Source organism: Xiphophorus hellerii, chromosome 15, assembly GCF_003331165.1.
Source record: "Xiphophorus hellerii strain 12219 chromosome 15, Xiphophorus_hellerii-4.1, whole genome shotgun sequence".
NCBI lineage: Eukaryota > Metazoa > Chordata > Actinopteri > Cyprinodontiformes > Poeciliidae > Xiphophorus > Xiphophorus hellerii.
The window spans coordinates 22,368,815-22,379,621 of record NC_045686.1 but is presented as its reverse complement, the minus strand read 5'-3'; the positions used below and the strand labels follow the sequence as shown (position 1 = coordinate 22,379,621).

The following is a 10,807-nucleotide window of genomic DNA, read 5'->3' as shown; positions in this document are numbered from 1 at the left end:
AGTATGAAGAGTCTTTGTTAGCAGACCAAGAAAAAGTGACTTACCATTTTTGTTATCACTTGGTGTTGCTGTTGTTGTTGCTACTCACAATTTTTTTTCTACCAGGAAAGGAGAAGACAGTGTTACAAGGCCTGGGAGGAAAGACGCATAAAAGTAAGAACTATTACATTTTTAGGATGATAGTGGTTTATGGATTACCTAAAGGCTTTAGTGCTCATGTTTTAGTCAATTGAAGAACGCCAGCAACGACTGGCGGCATATGAGGAACCGTCAAGTGGACTGCTGTTGAAGTTCAAATATCCGAATGGATTTATCAGAAAGAGAACTTTCAATGTGTCGGACCCAATTCAGGTAATGTGTTCATTCAGAGAATGTATCTTATTTATTTTCAAGTAACTGAAATTGCATTACCCTTTTTTAAAGGTCTTGTTTGACTTTGTCGGACAAGATGAAATGGCAAGTGAAATATTCAGTGTTCAACAAGCAACATCATCCAAACCAATTGAGAGTACCTCATCAGGCTCACTTATGGATCATGGCATAACAACATCTGCAACTCTGTACGTGCTTTGGATTTCAACTCTAGATATTCAGGTAAAGTAATTAAGTCCAAATTCCATACAGTGTCGTCTCAGTATTTTTTATTTTTTTCCCCAAAATGTTTCAGAATGCTGCAACTAGACTTTTTACTGGATCCCAGAAACGAGAGCATTTAACACCAGTATTGGCTTCTCTGCATTGGTTACCAGTTTGTTATCGGATTGATTTTAAGTCTTTTATTGGTTTTTAAAACTTTACATGGCCTAGCTCCAGCTTATCTTCAAGACATTCTTCACGACCATTCCAGTGCTAGAACACTTCGGTCAAATAATAAATTGCTCTTACATATTCCTTGCACCAGACACTTCATATCGCTCCTTAAAACTCATTTTTATTCTTTGGCTATTTCTAAGGCCTGACATTGTAATTTACTTGTCTGTTTTAATTTGTGTTTTATTCTTATGTATTTTTGTCTGTGCTGCATGAATACTGTACAGACCTTTGGTGGAATTAATATCTGTTTTGAAAGTGCTTCATAAATAAAATTGACATGATTAGGTTTTTGTTTTATTTTGTTTAGGAAAGGTGTCCAGTTCAGGCGAATGTAGTGCTGGAGCAGTCACTGTCTTCGGTCCAAAGTCTACAGACATCGCTTTCTGACCAAGCACTGACATCTTTGTCAGCCCAGTCACCACTGGCCCCAGCATCTCCTCAAGTGCTGTCGACCATGCTCAACTCCCCAGAAACATCAACTTCGTTCTCCTCCCAGGCAACTGTGTCCCAGCCCTCCACTCAAGTACAACCAACTTTGCCGTCTTCTGAAGTTTCTTTGGTTGCAACCTCAAGGCTGCCCCTCTCCTACAACTCTAATCTGACTCCACAGGTGATGACCATTGAGGACCAGGCATCAGCTTCTCCATTTACTGAGCAACCTGTAATTCTCCTGGAAGACCAAGAAGAGCCACCTGAGTCTCCACAACATCCACCAGAGTTGCCTTTGGATGAGTGAGTCAAAATTGCATATTCTGGCAGTGTCTTATGAAATTAATTTTGACAGTTGCAAACCATTGTTTACTCCAACAATACACAATAAAATGTATTTTCTTTTTACAGAACAGATCTTCAGACTATATTAGCAAAACTATACAGCAAGGTTGATATGACTTTCTCTCCTACAAGCAACCAAATAAATGTGTGCAGAGACAGGATTTTAGAATGTAGCCTGCATGCCTTCAGAAGACGCCGTTTTGATCCAGCAGCAAAACTGGATGTTATTTTTGTGGATGAAGAGGACAACGCTGAAGGGGCAGTTGATGAAGGTGGTCCCACACGGGAGTATCTAAGACTGTTAATGAGGGCCATTCATCAATCTAATGTGTTTGAGGGGCATGAGAATGACCGCCATCTAGCTTTGGACACTAGTGGTCAGTATTCTTTCCATTTTTTTCTTCCCAATTCTTAAGGATGGAAAATTGTCAACTAACATTTTTTTTTTTCTTTAGCGCTGGAGTCAAAAATGTACAACTGTATTGGAAAAATGATATCAGTCTGTTTGGTGCATGGAGGCATTGGACCACATTTCTTCTCTCAAAGGCTGTATGACCAGATTTGTGGCACATTGTCTCAACCTACCCTGGTTGAGGAAGTTGTTAACCATTCATTCAGACAGCAGTTGATCAAAGTTAGTAGCAATTTTAAGAATTTTGTTTATTGATCATAAGCTTAAATTCAGTTTCACATCTTTTTTTTCTTTTAAGATTCAGGATACAAACACAATCGTGGAGGCAAACGAAGCCATTATGCAGGCAGCAGATACCCTGAGCATTGTTGGAGCATTAAGGCGTGTAACTACTCTGGAAGAGAGGGACTCCCTTGTGCAATCTGCTGCAGACTTCTTTGTAAATGGCCGAGTGTGCACTTCATTGCAACAGTAAGCAAGATCCTAATTTTTTCTATTAGAAATCTTGTATTCTAAAAGTAAGACCATATTCTCATTTCTTAAAGGTTTATGGAAGGTTTGAAGACTCTTAATGTGCTAGACGAGATTCAGAAAAACCCTGAAGTCTTTCATGAATTGTTTGTCTGTGAGGAGAAACCACTCTTGGCACGGGACCTGTACACACTTTTCCAAGTGTGTTTTTCTGTGCAAGGCAGCAATAAAAGGAGGATAGAAAATCAAACCATATGCTACTGGAGAGACTGGTTGGTGGATATTGAAGGTACAATTATTGTGATACTGTAAACACAATCTGTATCAATTACATTTTATGACCGATATATCACCACTGTCCAAAAAGAAGTAATCATAGTTTGAGTACAGAGGCAGACTTTCTAAATGACTAGTGACAGGACCAAAAACAGTTAAATTACTAGAAAAATCTATTTCCTGGAAAGTCTTTTTGTTAAGCTGCCATAGAAATTGTCTGTCATTTACCAGTGAATATATATATATTGGGTAATTTGTTGCATAAATGCATACTTTTACATACTATTTACAATGATCATGCTTAGTCATTTTTCATCTTCAAAATGTTTATTGATTTATATTTACTAACAAGAAATGCATTGTCACCACCAATATAACAAGATTGAGGAGGAACAAGGACAGATATTTAACACATTTTCTTCCATGTCTTTAAGAGTACGTACACACTGGATACCTTATAACAAAAGTAATAATTTCAACATTTTGTCTTTCAGAAGGAGAATGCAGTTCCATTACCCTTGAAATGATACTGGAGTTCGCTTCCGGAGCATCCACGGTACCTCCACTGGGCTTTCCCCATCGTCCACAAATTGAATTCCTCCATGAGGCTAACAGAGTCTTCCCAGAAGCAAATACTTGCCTTGTAGTACTCCGCCTTCCTGTACACCCAGACTATGAGTCTTTCACAAAGTACATGACAGACGGGGTGCTGCAGGCACCTACCTTTGGTGTTGCATAATCAGCTAAGTGTAATAAGCAGTTCTTTTAAAAAAGAGTTGGAACGTTTTGAAAAGTTAAGTGTTTTAAAGCAAGTTATAGTAAGGGTAATGTAATGGCCAAACTTGGAAAATATTGAAATGTAATGTAATTGCTTCTTTTTTTTTCTTGCAAAGAATAGATGTCTTATTAACCACTTTTTGGTTTCATAATTTAAAGGTGGATGTTTGAGCCACACTGCAAAAACAAAAGGTCTTATCAAGTAGTTTTGGACTACTTTCTAGTGCAAATTTCTTAGTACACTAGAGATAAAACTAATATACATGTAACTTTTCATCAAGATATGAGCTTGTTTTAAGTCTAATTATTTAGCATTGTTGAAAAAATAGTTACATTGGCATATTAATTTCACTTATAACTGGACATCTTTCCCTTGCCATAAATGAACTAATCTGACAATGTAATAAGTTCTTCTTCATCAATATTAAGGAAAAAATGACTTAAAACAAGCTCATATCTTGATGAAAAGTTACTTATATCTTATTTGAAGTGATTTTTGCACTGGAAAATCTTAGGTAAGATTTTTTTTGTTTGTTTTTTTCTGTGTAAATGGGCATTGTAGTTTAATCTTTTGTAATGATTGTTCTAGTTCATGTAATGAAAACGGCTCATTTGGATTAAAAACAAAATCCAATTCTAAAGATGCTCATAGGTTCCAAAAGATGCATTTGAAAAGGGGGTTGGGATATACTTGTTATTTCTACATGAACATTTTCAAAAGTAGAATTTTTATTGTTCTTTCCCTCTCCAGAATGTATATTTAATTTGTCATGTATTTAAACACCTTAACATTTTATAATTAAATTTGTAAGGTTACATACTCATATCAGTTCTGAGTTTTATTTGTAGTAATTGTATCTTTAGAACAATGCATTTGATCAAATGTTCTTGATGTTTGTCACTCCGCAAACAGTGACATGTACTTAAATCAATAAAGCATTTGCTATTTCTGCACAACAGGCCTGGTATTTCTCCTTCAGATCTGAAATATGATTGACTGCAAGATTAACTGACTGAAGTTGCTGCTGACTGAGCCTGGTTTGGGTTGGTTCTACAACTACACTAGGAACCTCTTCAGCATCAGTGGTTGGTAGTGGCCAGAGGCCATGCTGTTGCAGAAGTTCTTCAAGAGTCTCTGGTGCGTTGGAATTTTCCCCAAACACGTTGTTAGTTGCTGTGCTGTTGGCACCCATGTTTGCCAACATCCGTTCAGTCCAGATTTGTGTTGGTGTTTTATTATTTTCTGTACGCAAGGAATGGTGGTTCCATGCCTTTCTGAATTGTTCTAGTCGGCTTTGAATCTCAGGAAGAAAAACTATGTGAAGAGAAAGTTTGTGCACATCATTGCTGGGATCCAAGAGGGCTGAATCTTCAAGATTATAAAATGGTTCCAGAACATGTAAAAACACATCCCTCCAAAGACGCTCAATTCTCTGATTATGGATGGATTCCCCAGTTAGATGACTCCGACGTTCAATGCCCTGAAGGAGGTTCATCACCAGTGCCACTTGCACATTCTCTCCACCATGGTCTGACCTCACTCTAGAAGGTAAGCCATAGAGGCCTGTTGCCTTGAGAAAATGAAATAGCACTGTTGAGGCGCGATTGTCTGTGCTGCAGTTCAAGTAAGTGATTAAGCGAGAACATCCATCGATGCCACCATGGACCACAAAGCCCCACCTAAATGGAAATACAAAAAATGTATAAGGAATAATGTATGCAAATGTGTATAGTGAATTTAGTTCTAAGACATCTACTCTGAAATACATCCTTGATATTTTCAGATACCTTATGAGACGCATGTTGCCATCAATATGCCATAAACTGTTGGGATACGGCACATGATAGACACGTCGAGACACTGCACTGCTCCACCTCCTTGCAGTTGCCATTGGGTTGATTCGAGCCATCATCTCACGGACCTTACGCCGTGGAACCACTAGTCCTCGTGCATGCAACAAGCCTCGCATCATCTGGTTCAATGAAGGACATGTGGTCTTACTATTTCGAACCATCACACAATTTTACATTTTGAAAGTAATCTTTTACAAAATATAGGTTTCAGATTTCACATCTGGTCATAAAATAAATGATTTTTTTTTTTATCATTATTTGTGACACTTAACATTAAATAATTAGTATTCTGCACCACCACTGTTGAACATATTACTTGTTCAGAAGTAATATATTTAGATTCCATACCTCAGTCCCAGAATTTGGATACAGGGATTGAAGTTGTCTGATATTAGTTTCAAGGTCTTCATCAGTCACTGCAGCCAACCTTCCCCTGATTGGTACCCCAAGTGCTTTGGACTTCTTATAAAGAAATGATGTTGAGCATCCAAAGATGTTTGCCATCCTCTTGACCGTGTGTCCTTGGGCCAAAAGAAAGTTGATCTGCTCTTTTGTAATATGAATTGCTGGTCTACCTCGACCACCTAAAATAGAATCATATTCAAATGCATCAGCATAATGTTTACTTTATACATCTGTTTTTCTCTGTCTGTCTATATCTGTCTATCCTCTACAGGTGTCCCTGTGTCTCCTAAGGGTGACACTATGCACTTCACATAATGTATAAATTTATTTTGATATACATAATTTCCTGTTGCAAATGCATGAACACAAAGCTTTAAACTTTTATAGACGCTGGAAAGCAACTTAAAGTGTGAATCAGACATGAACCGGGGCTGCGCTTTTTATTTTCAGAGGAGCTAAAGGAGGGAGCTGTAATGCCTTGTGTCGTCTAGCATGTCAAAATCAAGAGCTGGCTGGGTTTACTATCATTTCCGAAGAGGCAGATAGCTTTACCACAATATAAAAACTACATCTGGTTATTACCTGAACTGGCCCGGGCTGCAGAATATTCCCCACTTCCAGCTTGGACATGGGTCGATAGTAGCACTTTCAGCTCCCCTAAGCCGTTTTTCAGTGCATTGTGTGTGTCGGCAGAAAGTAAATCAGAAATTCTTTGCAAATTTCTTAAGCATTCTTCAAGTACACGATTTTCGCGCTCTCCGCATATCCCATACTGAAGAGCTCTTTCTATATTGTGGCATTTTCTTACAATTTTGTCCAAAACTGCCAGCGCCATTGAATGTTCATGCAATTGTTTGGACAGCTCAGTACAGCCAAAGAGGGGCTTACACGCAATTTCTTACTTCAGATATCTAAAACTGTAATTCTGACTAGTCATAATTACGTTCGAGATATCTTAAATTATAATTACGGATGTATGACCCTTCCGATGACGAATCCGGTGACGTCATTTGAGATATCTTGAAAGGAATTTTGACTAGTCAAAATGTAATTGAAGATATCTTGAATTATTATTCTTCCTAGTCAGAATGTAAATAGAGATATCTTAAATTACCATTCTGGATAGTCAGAATGTAGTTTGGTCTAGTCAAAATGCAATTTTAGATATCTGGAACGTAATTACGGATAGTCAGACGAAACCGAATTTATGTTAAAACGGCTTGCCATAGCTCTTTGGTTCCTCCTATCAGTCTGTAGCTTCTCATATTGACGTCATCAAACCAAAGTTCAGATCTACCATAACTGACTGACACCTAATGGCCTCAGGTTGGCAACCAGCTTGTGACTGAGAAACCAGTAACCTCCTCCCAGATGATGACATGAACTTGTTAGTTCCTCTGTCCATTTAGTAGCTGATATATTGTGAAAATCCGGTAGAAATGATGCACTAATCCAGTCATGTTTACATAGAAACAACGCGCCGCGAGGCTTTGCTTGTGAGACTTGCGGTCACGTGGGTCGGTTGTGGGCGGAGCTTGGTAAGGTCCATGAGCCTGCCTTTAGAATTGCTTGTGTTTTGGGCATTTTATAACTGATTTTAACCAACCATTGTTACACACAGGGTTAGTGTGGCAATTTTAAATTAATTTTAATACAAATTTCAAAATAAAAGCCTTGACAGTTTTTACATTAGGTAATTGCTCTTTCGGGCATTATATAACTGATTTAACCCAATCACTGTTACTCATGGGATTAGTTTGGACATTTAAAATGAAGCTTACTGAAAATTTCAAAATAAAAGCCTGAATATTCCTCTCAGGTCTTTCAGAAAAACTAACTACATCAAACTATTAGAATTCTGTCTTGCGCAGTGAAAATGCATTAGCATTAGCCGTTTCCCTAAAATAAGCTTTTAGCTATTTTTCTTACATATTAGCCATGTTTACGACACTGAATGTAGGAAGTCAATCTAAGACAACATTCTAATGATACCCCACATGCTACTGACAGCATTTAGTCTTACATTAGCATTTGGCTAATTTTAGCCAAATGCTAATGTACCATTCAGTATTTTAACATACTGAATGGTGCAAGTCCAGGTTCGTCAACATGCTTGCTACTCTTCACATGCTATTGATTACATTGCAGCTCTCTTTAGCATTGATGCTATATTTCAGCATCAGAGCGCTGGGTCCAAACCGACGGGCACACTTTGGCAGGCCCCGGTTAAATTTCTTCAGGAATTTTATAGTATTCATATTATAATTGCTATTATTATTACTAAGAATAATAACAATTATTATTAGAAACGAGTAAAAAAAAAAATTCTATTATCCAGCTATTATCTAATGTGCACAAAATCTTTTTTTACTGTGGGAGGAAGCCGGAGTACCCAGAGAGAACCCATTCATGCACACGGAGAAGATTCAAACCTGCCATACTAAAATCAGGAGGAGCATGACAGAGGAATATTATGTGAATTAAAATATGGGGCAACAAGGTTTTTTAGTATAACGTCTGCGTTGACTTTCACTCATTGCAGCAAGAAGTCTTCTCTCTTCATTGCAAACGTCGCAACCTGGTAATATTGGCGGTCTTGGTACCTTTGGATACTCGTGACGTTTGCTAAAATCGTCCCCTCGGACCGATCTTTTTTCCTTGGTCCGGTCTTTTAATGCCACTTCAGCAAAAGTTGAAGGAGACAGTTTGGGCTCAACTGTCTCCTTTTCAGAGCAAACGTTCGCAGCCGCAGACGTTTGCTCTGAACAGGAGACAGTTGAGTTTTTGGGCTCAACTGTTTGCTCTTCAGAGAGACTCGATGATTCTTTCTCTTCTACAGAGCACTCCTCTCAAATCTCAACGCAAATTTCTGCTGCATTTTCTCTGGCCAGAGAATCCATGGAATCCTTCTCTGGTTTCCCAGCTGGAGGATTGAAAAGATAATCATCAAACGCGTCAGAGACGGTGTACTCGTTCTGATGGTTTAAGTTTTTCTCACAGAAACCTTCTCCAGCCGGAGACGGTTTGAAAAGATACTCATCGAACTCATCATACTCTGTGCTCTCGTCCTGGTAGCTACTGGTGTCAAATTCAATACCTGGAAGCAGCTGGTTGAAATCTTTCCTCACTCCAGTGGTGATCATATATCCAGTGGCAAAAGTCAGGGGGAAAAAAAAGGTAGCTAAGACTTGTTCCATATTAAGATCGTTGAAAAACACCGTGCTAAGAGACCAAGAGCTGCTTGTGAAATACCTGATGTTTTGAGATGGAAGCATTTATAACCCTAGATGTTCTTTGATCTATGACATAGATCTATGTCTACAGACACTGCAGAATGTTTTGGGCATTATAGAACTGATTTAACCCAACCACTGTTACACATGGGATTAGTGTTGCCATTTAAAATGAAGCTTACTGAAAATTTCAAAATAAAAGCCTCAATATTCCTCTCAGATTATTGCACCGCCTATGGCGGTGCAATAATATTAGCCTGTATTATCTTTACCTGTCAGGTTAGTGCGCTGCCTTGCACAGCAAGGCAATGCATTAGCATTAGCACAAATATTAGCATTTCACTTCCTTCCACTATGATCCTTTTCCCTAACATAAGCATTTTAGCCATTTCTTATACATTAGCTATGTTTAGTATACTCAATGGAGGAAGTGAATGTAAGACAACATGCTAGTGATACCCCACATGCTACTCACATCATGCATGCTAACATTAGCATTTTGGCTAATTTCAACTGATACACTTACTTTAACATACTCAATGGTGCAAGTCCATGTTAGTCAACATTCTTGTGATTCTCCACATGCTACTGTGTAATTTTTTAGCTTAGCTTAGCATTGATGCTAATTTTTTGCATCAGAACGCTGTGTCTAAACCGACCAGCACACTTTGGCAGGCCCCGGTTAAATTTCTTCAGGAATTTTCTAGTATGACTACTATAACTGTTACCATGAATCAGGTGCATACAGCTATATAAATTATATAGTAGGTGCTTATGTGCTAAGCTAAATTAAGCTAAGGTAAGCTAATCCAGTTTACTGTGGAGAAGGATTCTCTTCATTTTGTTTCATGTAGTCCTAAATTTATGGCATTCCTGGTCATTTTTTTTTCCAGGTTTTTTTTCTCATTGTCTCCTGTCTTTCTTTATTATGCTAAATCTAAACAAAAGAACCTTTTACAGCTGCTGTAACTGTTGCCATGAAACAGGTGATTACTGAACAGTATGCACCTACATAAAATAAAGTCCACGTTTTATCCTTAGGCATTTTTCGTCAACCCAGGAATTGTTACAGAGCTAGTTAAACTGACGTGCTAACCTCACTTTACAACCCTTTAAATATAACCTGATGTTTTAAATGAAATCCTGACCAGTAAAGCAGCAGAACTGAGGCCGAATGTTCTTCTTACCGTCCCTGTATGTTTACAACTAGCCCATAAATCGCTCAAAGTGATCATTAACACGATGAAAATGGGGTGGTGACCACATAGAGTATTTACAAGCCAGTGGCTCTAAACACCTTCATAAAGATCTAGCATACATTAAGTTCTCCTTTTAATAATTTATGCGTTTTTTCCCCACATTTATACCCTTCAAATAAAACGTCATTATGGTACTTTTATCAGCAATTCTCCTCTTGCGGGATTTATATGCGATTTAGGGCGTAAAAGCGTCTTTAACAGAATAATACTGTCCTGCTGGCTGACAGATGTTTCTGTACAAATTACAGAAAACATCTCGCGTGTTCGTCCGATGATAAAATAAGTGACTTCACTTTGCTGAAAACCACAGCAGTGAAGTTCAGCCCTGCTGGGTCCTGTTCTAGTTCCCTTGGAGAACACTTGTGACACCAAACCACATACAGAATGGGCTTACTGTTTAATTTCCACTGTGGCTCGAGATCACATTACAAAACAAGACATGTTTGTTCATTTGGAACATAGCCAAGGCTCTTTGGAGGTCATATACCATATTTTCTGTCATTGTTAAACAGTGTACCTCACCAAGAGAGGGA

At 38.2% G+C, this 10,807-nt stretch overlaps 2 protein-coding genes across 2 annotated transcripts; one reads left to right on the top strand and one right to left on the bottom strand.

Annotated features, from left to right (window-relative positions):
- The first annotated feature begins 226 nt into the window (after positions 1–226).
- Positions 227–3,842, top strand: LOC116733836 (G2/M phase-specific E3 ubiquitin-protein ligase-like). Its single transcript, XM_032584706.1, has 8 exons — positions 227–351; positions 424–594; positions 1,121–1,336; positions 1,424–1,545; positions 1,654–1,964; positions 2,043–2,221; positions 2,298–2,470; positions 2,545–3,842. The coding sequence occupies exons 2-8, from the start codon at positions 454–456 to the stop codon at positions 2,780–2,782; spliced, it is 1,380 nt and encodes a 459-aa protein (XP_032440597.1). The 5' UTR covers positions 227–351; positions 424–453; the 3' UTR covers positions 2,783–3,842.
- Positions 3,622–6,996, bottom strand: LOC116733835 (uncharacterized). Its single transcript, XM_032584705.1, has 3 exons — positions 5,726–6,996; positions 5,312–5,496; positions 3,622–5,203 (listed from the first exon to the last, which is right to left on the bottom strand). Exons 1-3 carry the CDS (start codon positions 5,879–5,881, stop codon positions 4,447–4,449), a joined length of 1,098 nt encoding a protein of 365 aa, XP_032440596.1. The 5' UTR covers positions 5,882–6,996; the 3' UTR covers positions 3,622–4,446.
- Positions 6,997–10,807: the final 3,811 nt, after the last annotated feature.